General features: G+C 39.1%; 1 protein-coding gene across 2 annotated transcripts in view; it reads left to right on the top strand.

Annotated features, from left to right (window-relative positions):
* CDKAL1 (CDK5 regulatory subunit associated protein 1 like 1) overlaps positions 1 to 21779 on the top strand; it is a 422830-nt gene that overhangs the window by 250341 nt on the left and 150710 nt on the right. For both annotated transcript variants that reach the window (XM_035316554.1, XM_035316555.1), the window contains one exon: positions 12216 to 12382. In XM_035316554.1, the coding sequence (XP_035172445.1) occupies positions 12216 to 12382 (167 nt within the window). The remainder of the gene's footprint in view (positions 1 to 12215; positions 12383 to 21779) is intronic.

The following is a 21779-nucleotide window of genomic DNA, read 5'->3' as shown; positions in this document are numbered from 1 at the left end:
GTGTACACCACTGTCAGAATCTGGAACCCAGCCTTCCCTCCGTGTTCCTCTGCTTTCTAAAATGAAATAAGCATTCTCTCCTTAGGCACCTATGAACCAGTACTTAGACATGCCCATGGCGGATTGGATGAGCGTCCTAAAACTGAACATTGTGTGAAATGATGAAAGGTACTCCTAATTGGAAAGCCATCTCAGGAAACAAAAGAGCAAGCAATAACAACACTACTCTTCAAACATTAAAACTGCTGCGCAGAGAATTAGTGTTTGAGAATGCAGTTACCTGTTTTGAAGGGAATTGTGATCTCTCATAGTTAAGGATAACTAGTTAAAGAAGTCTTTAATGCAAGTCTATTGTTTTTTTATAATGTCTTTCCTAATGATGGCTTTCTAGCAGTTAATGCAAATGAGCAGCTGTTACAAGATTTTTACAATTCGATACCTTTGTATTTTTTTCCTCAAATTACATTGCTGAGTTGTATTTTACAGAGCTAAATACAGCATATAAAGGTGTTGGCATGAGTATAAGGAACACATTACAGATTTTCTTTTTTGTATATGAAGACAGGCAAGCTTGTATAATGCTTTCAGACTTTTGCTGAGTGTTTAAAAAAATCGGGATATAACTAGATTATTTCAACAAATGTTTAAAAGTGTTTTTTTGTTATTATTTTCCATGTGTCATCTTCTGCATGATTCTTTATAGATGGAATAATGAACCTTTTTTCTGAACAAATATAGACTGTTGTTTGGATTCCAGTCTTGAGAGAATCAAGTAATTGCTCTTTGGATATATATATATATATATATATATATTCATAAAGAATCCTGAACAGAAGCTCATCTCTCTTAGTTTTGATTTAATCTATGTTCCTGTATTGACATATAATCAGTTCATCAAAAGGTAAATTACTATTTAGAATGAGACCTTAATGGGCATTAATCTGTATGAGAAAAAAGAAACATGAATATCCTTCAAAACCCTTAAATGATTTCACTTTGACCTCCCTGTGGATATCTCCAACAGATTTTAATTGCATTTGATTATGATATATTTTGGTGGTGTATCACTGGCTACTATATAAATTTAGCTTAAGGTGGATACACACCAAAAACCCGCTGTGTACTCAGTGAGAAATCAGTAGGTACACTTAAACAATTTCATCATTTAGAATTTGAGAAATTCCGTTGTAGATACTATGCAAGTGTTTTCCTTTTTTGTCAAGTTAACCCATTTAGAGTTTCCAAGGTTATATCAGCCATTTTAGAAAATATTTTAAGTAGTACTGAATATTAGAGGAGACTTCTGACAGAAATCAAGGAAATTATTATGGTGTGATTTCTATCTGTAGACTGTCTAATTTTTAATGAATATTTTCTTTACTGTCTTGCTACTAAGCCATTTAAGCTTATCATCAAGTGCAGCATCAAGTTGGCATACTTGCAGATACAAGCCAGGTTATTCTTAATGAGTTAATGGTTTTATCTACTGTACTGTGAGGAGGTAAATTTAGATAAGGATTATCATCCCCAGAAACTGTATTTACACGCTGCCCCTCTGTATTGTCCTCTAAATGCATTCTGTGTCTAGCCAACTGCCTTGCACATGCTGACTCTTTTCCCTGCTTGCTTTTATTCTATTATATAGCAGTTTGCCAGATTTTTGAACTCTTCTCTTACTTTATACAAAAAATAAAATAAAATAAAAAATTGAAAATTACACTGTGTTGTCCATGGAATTCAGTACTCTAAGGTAAAATAAGAAGACTGACATATCAGAAGACTGACAGAAGGCTTGCTTAAAACATACAACCCCCTTTTTACCAAAGTATTCTGTATTCTGTACTATTGCTTGAGGTTTACATTATTATATCTTTGATCATAATTCAGTGTGATAACCAGCATTTGGCACTTATATGTACCACTTATGATATGTACCACTTATGATAGTACTTTCTTTTTCATTATGTTTTTGTGTGATTAGAATGTGTAAGAGTTTTTAAGACTTTTGCCCTAATCCTGGGGTATGTAATGGATCTGAGATTATTCATTCTTGTTATCTTTTCAGTCAAAGTTAGACATAAGCTATCTTCTTTCTTTGATCATATTTTCAAATTTCAGCATTTTACTTTAATGCAAATTATTTCAAACTAATTTTCAGGTAATTTTAAATATGTCATGTGTAAATGTCCAAAGTGTGGTTTCTTTCTACTGTTGCTATTCATCTATTTCAAGGAAAACATCAGAAACTTTGAATGAAATAGTAGTATAGGCTCCAGCTCTCAAAAATACAAGGAATTTGAGCTGGAAAATGTTTTCTGGAGTATGAGTTTCCACGTTGATATCTCTACCACACCCTGGTAGTTTGTGTGCAAGCTGCTATTTTAGAATATGTATGCTATTCTCTTTCTAAACTCATTCTGATTGTTATTTAGCTTGGCTACAAATACTTTAAATGATTTAAACTATGCCATGTTACTTCCAAAGAATTAATCAGTTTCCATAAAAACATTGTTTAAATTAATCCAGACTCATTAGCAGTACAGCAATGGATATTCAGTCAAAGCCTCCATTAATTAGCACTGCATCCTGTAATATCACAGAATATGCCTACAGCTCATGACCATTTCCTTGAATTTGTGCAGCGTGTGACCCTTTGCATCTAATTCTTCATCTACAACAGACCGATACCCCATGTTTTGGTTTTAAAACAGAGAGCGTATGTTATAATGAGTGACACCTTACCCTTTTTTTCCCAGTGAATTTCTAAGTCATAAACAAGATTTCTCATGTCTGTCATTTTCAGTACAGACTTTGAAGCAGAGTTCTCATCTGAGTTTTGAAAATAGGCATATAAATGATACCTTTTAGTTCTTTAGAAAGTTTGAAAAAATATTGATCTTTTCAAGAGCTAAAGACTATTTCTGCAGGGTGCAAGACTGGCCCTTCTGGTGGAGGGTTGAGTCTCCTCTCTCTTTGCTTATAGTACAGACCAACATGAGCATATCAATAGTTTACAAAGTGTTTATGTGAAGCATAGAGCTGAGAACAGTAATTTCATGCTTCAAGGACCTGTATATCTGTATGCTATATACAAAACTACAGAACAACAGCTCTAAACTGGTGTCTGTCTGTATTTTCTGAAATAGCTTTCTGTTGCGTTTAAGTCCCTATTTGCAAAATTCATTATCTGTGGTCAACCAGTCAAAAGCATAGAATAGTTCAGTTGGAAGGGACCTTCAAAGATCACCTAGACCAACTGCCTGACGACTTACTTCAGGGCTAACCAAACCTTAAAGCATATTCACAAGGGCATTGTCCAAATGTCTCATGAACACTGACTGACAAGGGACACCAACCACCTCTCTTGGAAGGCTGTTCCAGTGTTTGACTCCCCTGTGGTTTTCCTAACATCCAGTCAGAACCTCCCCTGGTGCAGCTTTCTGCTGTTCCCATATGTCCTGTCATCAGTTACTACTGAGAAGAGTCCAGCACCTCCCTCTCCACTTCCCCTTCTCAGGAAGGCGTTGAGAGCAATGAGGCCATGTCTCAGCCTCCTTTTCTCCAGACCAGACAACCCAAGTGTCCTCAGCCTCACACGATGTGCCCTGCAGCCATTTTACCAGCTTTGTTGCCTTCTTCTGAATGGCTTTCAAGGACTTTAACACCCTTCTTATATTGTGGAGCCCAGAACTGCACACAATATTCAAGGTGAGGTCTCACCAATGCTAAATACAGAGGGAGAATCACCTCTTTTGGCTGGCTGGCTGTGCTGTTTAATGCACACCAAAATGAGGTTTGGTGTCTCAGCTGCTAGGGCACACTGCTGGCTCATGTTGAGCCTGATCAGCCAGCATCCCCAGATCCCTTTATGCTTTTATTTTCTTGATGTGTGTACCATTGTGTATCATTGAATTTACTTATTGAATAATGTTCTTGATTCAGTGAAGAACTAATTACTGTAGGCAAATTCTCTATCTCATCATTAACACACACAAGACTTTCATTCTGTTGACTTAGGCTGTAGATGTCCTCTGTCTCCAAAAACCAAGTTGTTATAGGATGTCTATAAATGAAATTGCAAGTTTGTTTTTTTTTTTTTTTTTCCCAACTGGCAATTTTTTTTTTTTTTTTCCCAACTGGCAAATTTAAATATAGAATGCATTTTTTTTTTTTTTCACATGTGCAGGAGTTAACTTACAAAAGCCACTGTGTATGTAACCCACATGCCTGGAAATGGGAGGATCATAAGCAGGTGTCCCACAGAAGCAGCGCAGACTTCTCTTAAAGAATAGCTTCCTCTTCCCTCAGCCTGAGAACTAGGACCAACTCATGAAATTCAACTACATTTTTTTCCCTCCAATTTTCTTGAAATGCTTTCTTCCCTTTTCTCTTCAAATTGACTACAAAACCCAATTTATCATCATGATGTATGGTATCATTAATCCTCCTTGAAAGCAAGATGCATAATGCTGCAGTGCTGGCGCTGAGCTAACTTCTGCGGACTGTCTGTCTTGATGCCCTTTGGAGTCTCTCTTGTTCTAGCAGAATGAAACTGGACTCGTAATTTAGCTATCATGCTGTTTGCAGCAGCAAGTGACCTATTATACTGTTTCCTTTCCTCCCCGCCTTCCTCTCCCCTTTGCTAAAAGCACTATAGCTCCAAACCGGGCAAGACAGGGCTGCTGCTTTTTGCTCAAGCATTAGGCTATTAGGAACAGAGGGCCCTATAGGGGTTGAATGACCTCTTTTATAAGCAAGGACAAGGGTTTGCTTTGTGGAACAGAGAAACCTATTATGCTTTCTTCGGTATTTAATGATCAGTTGGCCCTATCTGCTGCATGCTTTTGATTGGGAACACTCTATTACTAAATATTTTTTTGCTATTAATAGTGTAGGAAGAAGAAATAATTTTAACTATGCTTTGTTACTTTCAGAGGCATTCTTGTTTCATGTTCAGTTGAACTTGAATTATTGTTTTATTAAAGGGTAACAATTTCAGATACTAGGCTTGTTTTATCAAAATATTTTGCTTGTTACTAAAGAGATGAGCAAAACAAACAGTATTTGAAATAAATTGCCAAACTGCTGAACCCTACAACAATCACAGGTAGTAAGCTTCCACTATAAATGCCTTGATGGCGAAACATTAGCGAAAGGAACGGTTGTGGTTTTGATATTAATCCTCAGATTCTTGCTACCCTCTCCCAGCTCTAACACTTGTTTGAAAAGAAAATTGTAGCTGTTGCAAATGAAACTTTCATTTAATGTTTTTAAACAAATAAGCAAATTCAGTGATTTAACGTTCTAAATAGTTTCATCTTTCAGATGCATGGCTTTTGAAAAGGAAATCCTTAAATAAACCTCTACCTCTTTGTAGCTTCCACTTCCGTAACCACATGAGATAAAATAGAAAGCCACCATTAAGTAAATGGTCATTAGATTCTTCTACTACACTTTACCTCTATTTAAATATAAAGTGGATGGTAGAGCGTCCTTACTTTAAAGTTAGACTGCTGAATATGAAAGAATAAATAGGTATCTGGGCCAGAACTCTTCCTTTCACTGTGTGGCTGTATAGCTAAAAGCCCCAAACTAATCCTAAGAAATTAATGCAAAAGGTGGTAGTAGAAGCCTGTAAGCCTGTGCATATGTTTGTTTTGTGTGAGGGCAGGGGGGTTGTTTTTGTTTTGTTTTGTTTTGTTTTGTTTTGTTTTAATTGTCTACAAATTTTTTGCAGTCCTAATTCTTGGTGGTGGTGGTTTTTTTGTTGTTGTTGTTTGTTTGTTTGTTTGTTTGTTTACTTTGGTCTAAGCCCTGATTAGACTTCATATGTTACATAAAGTCACGCAACAAATCTAAGTGCACTTTGAGGCAGAAAAATAATATGAATCGCAGGTTTTTTAGAGATTAACACATTTTAATCGAAATAGCTTTGTGTTGTTTCTTGAGCTGCTTAGCATTGAACTGCATTTAAGCTCCAATTTCAACTTATTACATAAGTAAATGAGATAGCGCATTTTACTTCTTGTAAAAATAAAATGTAACCGACAGTCAAGACACATCTCATACTTTTGAAAAAAGCAGTTGCCAGGAGAGTTAAGCAGGTCCAAGGTGTGATTAATTCATCTGCTTTGGAATTTGCAAATATAGCCCAATCTTCACTGCAGAAATTTGTAGCATCAGGGATTTGTTCTAATTAATGAAGTCAAGTCTATGGTAGACAAACTTTAAAATCAAGTTCCTGTTTATATAGTTCGACGATTTCATGCCATGAATATATACTAATATATATATTACAGAATACACATATATATACACATAATATCTATATTATTCATTAAATCCTAAATCATATGTGTGTCCAAACCTTTACCTAAAGTAAGCATTGATAAAAGGAGGAAGAAAACAAAAATCACCTTGAATTTTGTAGACCACATTTTTCCAGGTATCAGACAACGCTGCCAAACAGAATCTTCTCAAGTGATGATGTTGAATATTGTACTTTTAAAATAATACGTTATCCTGCGTAGGTGGGATGATCTGAGTCAGTGTCACTTAGTCTAGATGTAGTAGAATGAATGATACCCTTCCTTCTGTATTTCCTTTTGTAGCATTTTAGTGAGTTTCACTTCATCTTAGTTCTCAAACACATTCCTTTTCAAAAATATGTAGGCCATACAAGTTACTGTTTTCATTTCTAATATATATATCATCCTGTGGGCAGCAGAAACCACAACTGCTTTAAGGCTTGTACTGAACTAAGCACTTGTGAAACAGAGCTGCAGTTTCTGCAACTGCAGACTGACATCCAGGAGTAATAGAAATAATCCTGCAATGAGAGGCATCCGAGTGTGCTGAGAGTGCTGGTTGGTGTCATTACGAGGCTGTTCTCTCTCATCATCCAAAGGTCATGACAATCAGGGGAGATTCCTGATGACTGAAAAAAAAGAAATGTCACGCTGCCCTTCAAGAAGGGCAGGAAGGAGAACGTGGAGAACTATGGGGCAGCTGAACCTCAGTCTCTGGGAAGCACACAGGGCAAACCCTTCTGGAAGCCAATTCTAGGCACGTGAAGGACAAGGAGGTGACTGGGATCGCCTCACGTAGATTTACCAGCGGCAAAGGATGCGTGACTGCCTTCTCTGATAAGATGTCTGGCTGTGCGGAGGAGGGGAAAGCTGGGGAGGTCGTTTGTTTGTTTTGTTGTTTTACTGTGAATTTAGCATAGTTTCCTGTAATATTCTTACCTATTTGTGAGATATAGACTGAATAAGGCGATGATAAGGTGGCTGAAAGAATTGGCTGGACTGCCAGGCCAACAGGGTGGTGATCCATGGTACAAGGTCTAGCTGGCAGTCACTAATGGTGTTCCCCAGTGAACGTGGCCGGCATTAAGAAAACAAGAGTGAACAATCATCTTTCACTCCCTTAGGACTGTCCAGGAGGGTGTGAAGAACAGATCTTTGAAAAGAGAAAATGTGATTGGGCCTAATAAAGATCCCGTACAAAGTTAGGCTGTGATTCAAGTCTCTAGAGCGTTGTCCCTCCGAGTAAAAGTGAGACGGTGGTGGGACTAGTGTGTGTGTGTCGGGAGCAGAGCTGCAATGCCAACCTATGTTTTCCAAAGGACAGAAAAAAATATTGCTGCTTTACATCGTAGCCTGAGATCTTTCTTCTTTCACCAGCTCTGTGCCTACACCTGTATTTTTTATTGGTCTACTTTTTTCATCATCTGATGGCGTGCATATATCCTGCAATTCCTAATTGCAGCAATTACCTGCAAATAACTTTTTGAGTCTGGGATAAGGGTGTGTTTGTACAGGATTTTTGTGTGGAACTGCATTCTCTCTTTGCTATAGAATTTCTTCATATACAGGTCAAATATCACTTTCTTGGTGAAATTGAAGTTAGTAGCCCTTCCAAATGCCCATTAGTACCAGTGAGTTGCTCTGAGGTTGATCTAATCTTCCCGGAGGTCTCTGCTGTGGGACCTTTCAGTGGTGTGATCCATGAGGTTGGGCTGGCTCTCTAAGAGGACTTGAACTCTTGAAGCTGCATCAATGCTTGCAGAGTACTTCGGAAGTATAGAAGGAATTTGATTCCTACAGCATGCAGTTTCTGTTTAAACTTGCATTACATTCAGGTTGATACAGTTACATGGTATGTATATAAATGTCTTCATAGTTGTTCAGTTAGGGCACTGATTCAGCAAAGTAGTTGGGCACGTGTGCTGGTTTCAAGTGTGTAAATAGTCCCTGTGAAATCCATGCTGAAAAAAAAAAGTAAATAATACATAAATAAATAGAATAATAATAATAAAAAAGAAGTAACTGAGGGCAAATTCAAAAATGCAAATAACAGAAGAGAAAACAAATTTATGTAGAGTAAGCTCATTTTGAAAAACAAGCACATGTAAAGTGAATTTGATTTTTCCAAGCCTTTCTTTCTTTGGCTATGATTTTTTTTTTTTTTTTTTTTTTAATTCTAAGGGTGTGATCAGGAATGTCAGCTTTAGATGGATTGTCCTCAAGTCTGCAGGCAGTTTCTGACAAACATTTAAGTCAGACCTCCCTTTGGCAGATGGTCTTACAGATTTCTGTGGTACAGTGGGAGAGGTATTTCTGTGGTCTGTACAGCACCGCAGGCTGCCATAAGAATTCGCTGTTGGAGAAGGAATAGCAAGGAGGTCAGGCAGTTATTGATAAGCATATGTGGAATAGCGAGGAGGTCAGAGCTGGGGGTCTCCCGCCGTGGCAGCCTGCAGCGAATTGTGCTGCTGGAGAAGGCACTCCTGTTCACATTACAAAATCTGACAGGACTGAGAAGGATGAGAAGATGGGAAGGAGAAGAAAATAGAAGGGGGTTTTGCAATTGAGTTTTATTTGTACAAAATTACAGCAGGCTAACAAACAGAATTTCAGCAGGATTAGTATCTGATATTTTAACATCTTCAGATGGTTTTGTAGATTGAAGTAAATTCATTTTTCAGATGGAGTAGATTTCACTTCAGTTTGAAAGCTGTGTGCTACTGCTGAAAATTGTTTACTACAATGGCATGAAAATAAAGTGGAATATAAAGCTCTAGATTTTTTTTTTTATTATTATTAAAGAAATGAATAATTTCAAGTGGTCTTTAAAACAGAAATGTACATATCTCATAAAAGTGACAACTTCAGGATTTCTCCTTCGCTTTGTGACAAGACTTGTTTAGACTACCCTCAGGAAAAAAAAAAGTGAGAATGCATTTTGGATACTCAGGAATGAGTATGCTTTATGAGATGTTGGAGAAGAAATAAGGAATAGTCTCAGAATCTCCTTCATTTACTTGGAAACTTTTTGTTTTTTGCAACATTTTTCATTCTCAGTCATCTCCCAGTACAAGAGAGCACAGATTGGAATCCAGCTGTTGAAGCTACTCTTGTGCTGGGTGGTGATGGCAGAGGGAGGAATAAACTGTGTTCTGTGACCAAAGACAGACTTGTAATTACTTGAATGTTACGATAATTGACCTTAATACTGTAGCGAATGCTCCAAATTTGTACATCTGAACTCTGTACTTTGGATCAATTTTCTTGTTTACAAAATCAGCTTGCTTTTATTAGCTCCAAAATTATCAAATAACAGAATAGTGATTGACCTAGTGAGGTTCAGTGCAAAAGAAAGGAAAAAACAACAACAACAAACACATGGTTAGACAGTGATTTGAATAGCTTCCTACATAGGTCTGGAGTGCAGGGGGGCAAAGGTTGAGTGAAAAAAGTAAGCATTTTTTTCACTTTATTAAGAGTGTTTGGGAGTTTTCTTTTCTCACTCAGTTTAAGTAGTCTCCTAAACTCAGGATGCAAAAGGCTTGAATAACCAGCCTACCAACAGCTGACAGGAAGCCTGTATCACCATGGTTGTGCACTAAGTTCATTTCCCCTGTTTGTGAACACTTAGCACCGATAGCAGCTTTCAGGATGTGAAGGTCCAGTTTGTCAGCCTGAACTTGGGAAGTGAACGTTCTTCTAAAATACAGGTTTTCTCCCCCATCCTCCACATAGTAAGACTACATCCTTGGCTCTCTCAGCATGAATTATTCCCATTGCTTGTTGTTCAACACCCTGATCGGAGAGCAGATGAGACTGTTATTCCTGTTGTTGCTGATTTACTCTTACAGCTGCTTCCTCTTCATGTGATTTAATTTGAAGTTTCAGCCCACCGGGGGGCTAATGGTCTCCACCTATGCAGCTTTAAAAGCTTGCTGTTGTTTTCCCTGTGAATGTTATTTCCATTCCTAGCCAGTGATTTATTCTTTTTCCTCAACATTCAGCTGGTGACCGAGAGGCAGTATTCCATCAGCCATGCTTGTGCAAAAAATGCCCCATGCAACCATTTAGATTGAAAGTTTAAAAATGAGAATTACTCTGTTACAGTAGAAAAACAGCAACTGAGTTATTGTTTTTCAGTGTTATGATGGCTGTTGGAAACTCATATAAAAAGCACAGCAGGACATTAGCCATCATTTATATCATTTATGTTTCTCTTGTTTTTAAAATGTAGTCGATAAATAATTCATTGGCTTTTTCCGTAACTCGGGAAAAACGTAGACCAGGTGGTGAACCTCAGAATACGTTTCATAGCATAGCACACTGGCTGTTGTGAAATGCAGTTCTGAAAACATCAGCAACAGCAGTGGAATCCAAGGTGTGATTGTGTATGCTGGCAAGTTCTGCTTAGCTGATTGGGCACCAGGGAGCTCTGCCTGAATGTGACTACAAGGTTGTGATGGCAAGTTGGATAACCAAGAGCGCTGCTTCAAGAATACATTCCTCTAGGCCTCTTGAAACAACAGAGCTGCACATCTGTCTCACTAAATTATTGTTAAAGCAAATCTTAAGCAATGAGTTTCTTGGTTTACCTTTAATTTTTGTTGTTGTTGTTCTAAGTAAATTAACTTGAAAACCTTTTGAAACAATTATCTTTGCTCAACGTAGCCTTCTGTCCACCTTTATTGTTACAGGGTGAGTTTGAATGGCAGTTAACATTTTTGGAAAAATTGTTTTTCTGTTTTTATCACTCATGATTTAATTCCATGTAGTTGTTTGCATTTTCCTCACCTGAAATGTATGTTTTATAATATAAACATTCATATTTTGGGATATATTTTCTACTAGTCCAGAGAGTGCTTTGATGAAGTTTCATGAAGACTGCTTTGACAAATTATGCACCTTCTGGTGTTTGGACATTGTTTTTGTTTTGTTTTGTTTTGTTTTGTTTTTTTACTGGCTCATCATCTGCATTAGAAATCTAACTCTTCATCAAGTTAGTGGTATCTATCTCACTGGGAATCACAGGAGTCTTCCTCTCAGCCACCCTATTTTCATTTGCTTCTTTTTTGCTTTGGGGTAGCGAGGGGGTGGAGATGGATTGTATTCCAAAAAAGATGAAAGCTGGGCAGACTGATAGAAGTGGCTGCATGAAACCTTGTTGCTTTCAGCTATTATTAAAGGGTGGTGCAATCTTTCCCTCTTTGAGCAAGAGGATATTACCAAATTTCAGTGTTCAAAGTCAATACTCTTTACAATGCAAATCAAATACACTGCTTCCTAAGGCCCTGACTGATGGAAAATAAACCTGTTTCCTGGCTGTTAACACTTTTCCAACACTATCAGTCATGTAGTGGCGACTAACCCTTTTTAATACAACCTTAATATTATATTGATAATTGTATCATGTAAAGAATACAAGATTTTAGTAGTTATGCCAGGAGTGTACCATTAGTTACTGTGCTTTAGAGCTGGTTTTGCTTATTGGAAGTTTACCAGTTAATCAGTTGACTGCTAATAACAACCATTAATGCAGACTCTGCCTGGGTAAAGTCGCTTGCGGTGTTGAATGAATTAGGCTCAAAAAATAGGGCAGAGTACTAGACTTGACTGACTTGCTGTAGAAGCAGCACAGAATTAGTCATTGGCTGTGAATGTTAATCACTCCACAGCAATGATAATTTACAGCATTGTTGTAGCACTCTTGTGCTCATAAAATGAACTTAATAACCCACTGCTACCCATGGGATAAGCCTTCCTCCTCCTTCCCTCCCCCTCGCAATTGAATACCCAGTCTGGCTGCATAATAGCCTTGTGAAATACTGCATTAAACAGAGTGAGCAGCTGTATGATAAAATAAACAGCTCTAAAACAGATTTGTTAATTATCTCTTTCTTTTATTCACAGAGGGTGTTTGCGAGATATGGCTGACCAGTGAAGACACAGGGGCTTATGGCAGAGACATTGGCACAGACCTCCCTACGCTTCTGTGGAAGCTGGTTGAAGCTATTCCTGAGGGAGCTATGCTGAGGCTTGGCATGACAAATCCGCCCTATATTTTAGAGCATCTGGAGGTAAGAAAGAACAGAAAATTACTTATACATTAGACATTCATTGATCAAGTCAGTGTGGAACCCTGCACACAGTACATTTTCATTTTAAGTGGTAGCTTAAAAAAATTAATGCAGGTAAATTTATAGAATTACACTAATAGTGTTAAGCCATTTGCTTGACACAGCAAGTTATCCAGATAATAAGATGTTCAAATCTTTTTGGAATGGTAATATTACTGAGGTCTCTGACCTGTGGACCTTCATTATAGTGATGCTGGGCTTATGTACATGTTTAGTGTTTTCAAGAACTAAAAGAAATGCCATTAGGAGGCAATGGACTATGGGATTAAATTTGTCTTCCTGCTACTTCTCAGATGAATGCTTCCAGAAACGCCATATGCTGGTCTTGCTCGACAACATATTCATAAATACTATGTCAAATGCTATTCTGAGTGTGTGCAGAGTGTCCATAAGAAGATGTGGAAAATTTAAATGCATATCTGCATAAGAAAAAATTGTAATGAAGTAGTTCAATGAGATTATAAACAACAATATGCACAACAATGTGAATTTGAAAGAAAGCTGTATGTATGTGAAGCATGAAACAAGAGTTTTGTCCCAAACTTGGGTTGGTTTAGTTGGATTCTGTCACCAAATAAGTTTATTGAAATTCATAAGAAACATTCAAAGAGAGAATCTAACTTTGAAGACAGGGAAAAATCAGGGAAGGTTATAGATTAAGGTAAGTTTTTGTAGCCATGTTTTTCAGCAATATCCCATGCTGCTTTTCCTAAAATATGATAGAATTAAAAGTTGCACTTAGATTTTCTTAAGATGCAAAGGACGGTATTTTTTCACCAGAACACCACCCCTACTTCCTCTTCCACAATGATAATGATGCTGCACCTTTCCCTGTTGAAGCAAGGAATCTTATAGGAATAAGCAGTTTTTCACTTCACCAGCTAAACAATGCAAGCTGGAGAAAAGTCCCAAGAAACTTCTCAGGGTCTTCTTTTATTCTTTTTATTCTTTGCTTTGTCATACACTTCACTAAGACAGAACCTTAAAAACACGCTGAATAGAAGTCTTTAGGAAATGGATTGGTTGTGTTTCTTAGACCGTTGCATTCTGTCTTGTGCTCTCATATTCATCATAAGTTTTTCCTTTTTTAAATTTTAACATTTTCAGCATCTTATACAAATGCAAGTAAGGCTTTTAGCAGTTTTCACTGTCATTGCCTTTCGTTTTAACACCTAGTATAAAAAGTGTTTTGGTATAGACTGCTTCTTTTGTCACTGCTTACCTTATGAGTAGTCTCAGAGTGATTTTCTTATTTCCAGCAGCTGCTTAAAAAAATGTTCTGCCCAGCTAAGGGGCACTGTAGTCATTTTAATTTGATATAATTTGAGCAAGGCAAAAGGTATATTGCATTCCTTCAATCAGTTGTAATCTTAGACTGAGGATGTCACAAAATGTGAATGATTCGATTTGTCATCTCTAATCTTCCTGTTTCTTACTTTTCTGCAAAGTGCAGTGGTTAGGACTCTTCCTGACTTGACTCATATTATGGAAAGAACTCTAATTTCTTTAAAAATGAATCTTTAAGTGTGATGGCGGAGCAAAAGGCATTCATGAAGGCCTATTGAAAATGTACATCTTGAATATTGCCATGCAAAACATGCATTGTGTGTACACCAGCTTTATTTTTGTACACCAGCAACATCTGCTCTTGTCCTCTTTGGTTTCATACAGTTTGAAGGGTGATTTAATCACATTTATATGTTTCATGTATGTCCAAGAATTCTTGAACCTTGTAATTTGGTGAAATATTTCTGATCATCTGTCAAACTAAACTTGTAAAGCTTTTTTAACCTTCTGCTTTTCTGTCTACACCCCTCTTCCAAGTTTGTATTTAGGAAAGATAACTAGGGAACATTGGCAATCTCCTGTATTCATTTTTACCAGACAAAACAAACTTTTTATGGGGAATGTGCTTTTAACTTTCCAGTTGAAGAAAAGGTAAAACTACGATTTGTTTAAAAAAACAAAAAACAAAAACGAAAGAAATTAAATGAGAAGTTGATTAACCTTCATGTCAGTTGATTAGGATAAAATCCAGACATAGTTCTGTTATCTCCTAAGAAATCTATGAACCTATTTTATGGGTTGTAAACATGTTTCAATAATGATTATAAAAGCAAGCTGCATTTGGTTAATTTATTTTTTAGATGGCGTGTTGCTAACTGGAACAATGGTTGGTTTTCTGAGACAAAAAAAATGTGGGAAAATTGTACACGTTGTGTGACATTTTTTTGGTATCCAACAAGGAAGAAAAAGTTGTTCCAGTCTTGTGTATCTTCTTGAGAAATCGGAACTTTGTAGCAATTACATGCAACTGTATGTATGCAACTAGTCAAGGGTTTATATCATTTTACTAATGAACACATCTGATAAATGGCATAAAGAAGCAGCAGTCATTAAAAGCATAAATTGATTCTAAGAACTGGACTTTCTTCCCTAGTGACATATCCTAACAGCAACAATTTTGCTTCATTTGCAGTTTTTGCCAAATTTATTTGAGCTTACCTGCAGATAAAATGTTTTGCTAGCTTTATGACTGTATCACTCTTATAAATGCCAAAACTAATAACAAAGTTTGTATGAATACATTTGTTTTGTCCAATAACGCTCTGAGTTTTAAGTGTTTTAAAACTACCAGTTTCTAAAGACTTTATGTACATTTTTAAAATACTGATTTGTAGTATTGCATGAACTCCATTAGTATCAAAAAACATTTCACAAATATCTATTTTCCTTCAAGTAAACATGGATTTCAGTCTCTGGTCACTGGCTTAATTGTGTGCTTGGAATTTATAGACTTCTTCTCCTCTTTGCTGGAGCTTCTGTGCCTGTCACTTGTCTGGATGGGAGGAGATGGGAAATAAAAAGAACAGGGGTGTGTAGATTAATACCACGAGTTGTAGATGGTGCAGCTGCATTAAAAGCAAAGAAGTCCTTAGGCCACAATGACAATGCTAATCTCTTCAGTGAATGAGCATCAAGTTGTGCCTGTGAATAAAAAGACTGATGACTGAGTAAAAGACTAAAAATTAAAAAGGTATCAGATCATACACAATTGAAGCATAAGTTGCACATACTGTTCTAGCACCTTAAAAAAAGAGGGGTGGGGAGGTATCGTGAGGAGTTTTTTTGCTGCCCTTGCCACAGACCTTGTTCCTTTGAAAAATGCCTGGCTTATATTCTGTTTTGTGAAGCGAGGCATGGGGGACTTCAGCTGCACATTAAGGAATATACCGATGGTTATCGGGAAAATAGATTGTATCCTCTGACTAAAATAATATGACTTTTTCATTCTATGTATATTTTATGTGGGTCGTTGGAATAGCAAATTCCTTCACTGAAAGATAGTTAGCCCACTTTTTGATAAGCTGGTTATTAAGCTTCTTATAGATAGAAATTTAAGTTCCATAAAGCGCTTACAGGTTCTTGATTTCCCACCACTGCACTAAAAAAAGAAAATTATTTCAGAAATATGCTCTGAGATACTGTCTGTTTTGAAACAGTATGGTTGACGCGGCTGTGATCAGGGATCTGCGTAAGCTGAGCAGTATTTCTACTGTACTGACTGTAAGCCCAGGTCTGCAGCTAGACTTTTTGGCCCTGTGAGTCTTTTGACTCATTAGTGTAGTGCCCACGCTCACTCAGGGGTTCCCTGGAAATAAAACCAGAGGAGCAGAAATGCCACTCATCCTGGGAGTGTTTCATCTGCCTCTGAATCTGGGAGAGAGTCTCTTAGTATCTGCCAAGAACTGCCAGCCAACAGCTCTGCTGATGCTCCAGCTGATGCTGGAGGCCAGCATGAGAGGCTGGGGAGGAGAAGAGGAGGAGGACAGCTTTTCCTGGGCCACAAGCGGCAGGACTGGAGCAGAGGAGGGACAAAGGAAATTGGTGTGTATTTGTAACTGACCTTCAGGCTTTTATGCTGCAAGGCTTGGTAGATCTGGGGGCCTGAGCCTGTGGTCATTCAAACCCAGGTTTGCTAAAGACAGGGAGTCAATTTCAGTTTATACTTGATCTAAAATACTGAGCACACCCAGTGGCTTCAGATATTGCTGTCAGGTAAATGCACATCTGTCCTTAAAGAGGTTAGTTGTTTCAAGAGAGGCTGTTATCCCATGAAGATCATTAATATACTTGTATGGTATGTTCTGATGTAGCTTAGCACTTTGAGGTTTTGATTCAGTAAGTATGGTTGTAACACTGCCGTGTGTATTTAGGCATGTATGTAGCATGAACTGTTTGGGGATGAGAAGTAACCACATGTTTCCAAATGATAAATTCAACATTCACTTGGAATTTGTTTGTAAATAAATAATTATTAAGAACCATGCAGTGTTTTAAAATGTTCCAAAATATTTGACAGACTGCATCCTGCGCTAAGTCATTAGGAGAAGAGCCTTTAAACTACACTAAACTTTTTTCTCTACTGTTTTGTTCACCTGCAGGTGATGTATGGGTTTGCATTAAGAATTCATATGGGGCAATAGGAACAACACAGGAAATTGAAGAATTTGGTAGAGAAGCTGTTATATCTACATTATATGCATTCTGAAATTTGTATTTCAAAATCTAATCCCCTCAACTAAACTTCCCCACTACACATGGGACAGACATCCTTAAAGGATGTGTCATTTGTTTGTATCCCTCTGCTCCTAATAAGGGTATGGGACATGTTCATTGCACTTCTCTGATTTCCTCTAAAGTGATTTTAGTTACCCATCCTCGAGTCTCCCACAGGTGCACACCACCCGCAGCCATTGCTCATCCGTCTGTCCTCCCCCAGCTGCAGCTGACATCCCCAGACAATTTGTGGGGTGGGGGCAGGCTGCGTTCAGCCCCCTCCATATGACGCCGCACCAGTGACTTCAGGCAGAGTCTTTGAAAAATAATATAATAATTTAATGAAACAGTCATTGTGGCTGCTGCCACTAGCCCAACCCCAGGCGAGGCCCAGCCACCTGCTCAGTTGTGGGGCCTGGTCTGGTGTCCTGCTTGGTTCTGTGCTCCTCCTGCATGGTCCTGCGCAGCCACGACGTGTCCCTGGCGTTGATGCTCAGCAGGGACCAGGGCCGTCTGCGCCCATCCTGCTCCCAATGCCACGAGAAGCAGCGGTCGAGCTGTCATGGTGTGGAGGGGCTGCGCTGCCTGTGCCTGGGCGAGACCCTGCAGGACCTGTAGCTGGAAGGGCTCTGCTGCCGCTGCTGCTGCCGCCCCCACCCTGCGTTGCGTTGGGACCTTTCCCAGGGCCAGCAGGCTGAGGCTTCCCACATGGGGCACGGCACCAGCCTCACGATGGCTATGATGGGCCACCGACAGAGCGGGCAGGTGGCTCTGTGGGCTGCCCAGGGCTGGATGCACTCCCTGCAGAAGGAGGGCCCGCAGGGGTCCAGCCGAGCGGGCCCAGGCAGATGGTGCAGGTCTCTTGTCTGGGTGCCTCCGCTGGCAGCTCCTGGCGTGGCTGGCTCATGGTGCCCGCCTCTGTCCTGGTGTGGAGATGCTTGTCTTCTGCGGGACGCTGCTCTGATGATAAGCGGGTATCAAGCGACTCCGGTCCTCAGCACCTCGCTTGCAGGTCACTGGCAGAATCTCAAAGACTCACGGCCCACCAAGAGCACCTTGAATGCCTTGTGCTCCACCAGAAAGACCTCGACGCCTTGCCTGCACCCAGAGGGATCTCAACATCTCACATGCCACCAGGAGGATGTCGACATCTCAAGTACTATTGGCTATCCATGGAGGATGGTAGAAATGAACAGAATCTCTTAGTTACCTGAAGTGGTGGTGTCATCATAGAATCATCAGAAAAACACAGAATCACAGAATGGCCCAGGTTGGAAGGGATATCTGAAGATACACATTCTAACCATTTGCTGAGCAGAATCACCTAGAGCACATTGCTCAGGATGGCATCCATGTGGCTTTGAATATCTCCAGAGAAGGAGACTCCACAACCTCTCTGGGCAACCTGTGCCAGTGGTCTCTCACCATCACAGTAAAGAAGTGCCCCCTTATATTCAGCTGGTATCTCTTCTGCCTCAGTTTGTGTCCGTTGCCTCTTGTCCTGTCACTGGGCACAACTGAAAAGAGACAGCTCCATCCTCTTGACACTCTCCCCTCAGATATTTATATATATCTGGGGGACCAGACACTGGAGAGAAGCTCCGCAGAGAGGGACCTGGAGTTTTTGGTTGATAGCAAGCTGAATATGAGCCAGCAGTGTGCCATGGCAGCCAGGAGGGCCCATTGTTTCCTGGGGTGCATCAAGCACAACACTGCTGGTCAGTCGAGGGAAGGGATTATCCTGATCTACTCTGTGCTGGCATGGCCTCACCTCGAGTACTGTGTGCAGTTCTGGCACCACAGTACAAAAAGGATGTGAAACTATTGGAGAGTGTTCAGAGGAGGGCTACTAAGATGGTGAAGGGCCTAGAGGGGAAGACGTATGACGAGTGGCTGAGGTCACTTGGCCTGTTCAGCCTGGAAAAGAGGAGGCTGAGGGGAGACCTCATTGTGGCCCTCATGAGGGGGAGTGGAGGGGCAGGCACCCACCTCTTCTCTTTAGTCACCAGCAATAGGACCTGAGGGAATGGTGTCAAGCTGTGACAGAGGAGGTTCAGGCTGGATGTCAGGAAGAGGTTCTTCACTGTGAGGGTTGTTGTGCACTGGAACAGGCTCCCCAGGGACGTAGTCACGGCACCAAGCCTGTTGGAATTTAAGAAGTGTTTGGACTGTGCTCTCAGTCATATGGTCTGAATTTTTGGGTAGACCTGTGTGGTGCTGTGGGTTGGACTCGATTATCCTTGTGGGTCTCTTCCAACTTGGAATATTCTCCCCTCCCCTCCCCCATTGTCGTCTGATACAATCAATGTGTACAAAACTGTGGATAAGTTGTACATCCTGCTTTAAAAGTAACCTCCAGGCACTCATTCCACAATTGTATTATGGGGTTACTGGCTAATGCTCTAGTGAGACAGTTTTATGTCCACTTGAAGTGACTGATGGACAAGGAAGGTTGGGAAAAAATCCATGAAAGCAGTAGTAGTAGATAAAAGGTAAATGGGAGTTAGTCCAAAAAGTCAAAAATGGGTCCATCTGTATAGCTGGTTGAAATGAATTAATGTTAATGGAGCAGTGTTAGAGACTGATTTTTGTCTTGAATATACTTCAATTTTTCTGTAGGTTTTTAACTCCATTTTCTGATTCAGTGTCTGGGGTTCTGGCCAAATCAGGAGGGAATGTGGATCATCCAGACTGTGAGAGGACTGCGCTTCCATCTCAGCCTTCGCTTACTTCCCCTCCAGATTTAACACTAGCTCTGCTTCCAGACTTGTCTAGGATTTTAGTACAGCACTTTCTGTGAGTGATGGGATGCTTCCAAATCTGTATAAAGGAGGCAGTTCACACCTGCCATTCCCGTAAGTGCTTAATTTCACATAACGAGATGAGTAGTTGTCTTTGTCACCTGTCAAAATGAGTCTATCTCAAACCATATCATATGCCATCTGTGGGCTATATCTCTGTTATTAATTCACGACATTTTAGTGATACACCAACCATTGAGATGGAATCTGCATGGTGGCAGTGTCTTCAAATGTGTAAGGAATGCCAAGTGTGCCATGAGTGGCAACAGTATTACTTTGCTCTTTTGCTTTGATTTTTCATGTCAGCTCAGTGTTTATGTTCCTTAACCTCATTGAAGCTAATGCCATACAGATGGCTTCCTCAAATATGCCCTGACAGAGCACATAGATATGTATTACACTAAAATTGCTATTCTTTTTTCTGTATTGTGCTTTTTGCCTCCAAGAATGCACTAAACACTTTTGAGCTTTGTGCGTAAACTGAAGTTTTCAATAAGCTGGAGTGTAAGCTGATTTGAAATGCATTTTGAAAGGAAGCAATATACAAACGTTCTTCAACAGCAAGTAAAAGGGCAGCATGATTTCAGGAATTAAAAGCCTCTAGGGCATGCATTTGCCTCGTTTCTAGTATTATTTTTGTCATTTTCATAGACCACTGCATTTGAAAGCACCAATTAAAATTTATTGATTTGACCAGAAGAAATGAAAACTGTGGTATATATTTAAATGAATGAATAGTTAAGTCTATGACCTCTTACTGCCAGGAGTTTTGTAGTGTTTTATAGTTGGTGGGCCATGCAACTGTCCCTTGCTGCAATTACATAGTCGTCTATGTGCAAACTGTGTTTGTCTTGCTCTCAGTAAAATTGAAAGAAATCTCAGCTATTAAGAGGAGGGGGAGCAGTGGTTGCATCTGGGCTTGTAGAAAAGGAGGGGGGAAAAAGCTTGATTATAGTTTCCTTTGCTATGTTGTTAAATGCTTGTTTGTCCTATGGAGGCCATGTGTACATCTTTGTTTAGTCTGTGCGTTCCAGCTTTTCTTGTTCGTCTTTGATACTAAAATACTTTGTTTCTCCTGCCCTTCATCTTAAAACATTCTTTATCTTTGGGGTTTCCAAGTATAATCTCCTTGAAATTACTTCTTAAAACACAGTATAGCAGAACGTTTTCAGTGGTGAGTTCACCACAGAATTAATGTATATTTGGATGTTATGTGATTAGAAAAGGGATGAATAAATCTCTGCTGTACTTAGAGACAGGTCACACTGTTTTGTCGAATTAAAGTTTTAAAATCTCAGATTCGCAGTTCTTAATGTCCATAAATGATTGGTGACATATTTTCTGTAAGCTGTTGGAATGATTTGACTTATTAAATGTAAAATAAGAACCCATTTTAGTGTTAATGAAGTTTTAATGTTGTATTTGTAAATCTTGAATATTCTTAAAAAAAAAAAGTTGATGTATTGGGAACTTTGATAAACAGTAGTTGTTTGATTCCAGATAATGTAAAAAAGGAATATTCGTGGTGGTGGGAATGAGGCTCTTGTTCTTCTTCACAACTGTACTAGAAAAAATGCTTGGAGAAACACAGCAGAGAAAGAACTGCTTTATTTATGCAAGATTGATTTCTCCATCAGAACAGGATATTTTATGCATGCTCCTAGTGCTCTGCTGGATTTAATAATCTGTGCATAAAAATTCATGTGGGAGAAAGGGGTTAACATTAAGTAGCACTTTGCTTGACCGGTTAAAGTTGTTGATGTTACCCGTACCTTAATTATGATTTGCTCATATGAATGTTTCTCTTGCTTGTTAGATATCGTAAGGACGAAGAGTGTTCAAATGCAGAAAGATCCACTAGGTTTTATGTTGAGTGTCAGGTTGTCTGTCAATTACATGTAACGTCACTTCACAGCAGACCTTTGGAGCTGAATTTCATTTCAGATGGATTACTAGCAGAAAATAAAAATCACCAT

Source organism: Oxyura jamaicensis, chromosome 2 (assembly GCF_011077185.1).
Source record: "Oxyura jamaicensis isolate SHBP4307 breed ruddy duck chromosome 2, BPBGC_Ojam_1.0, whole genome shotgun sequence".
Lineage (NCBI taxonomy): Eukaryota > Metazoa > Chordata > Aves > Anseriformes > Anatidae > Oxyura > Oxyura jamaicensis.
This window is presented reverse-complemented; position numbering and strand designations above follow the sequence as displayed.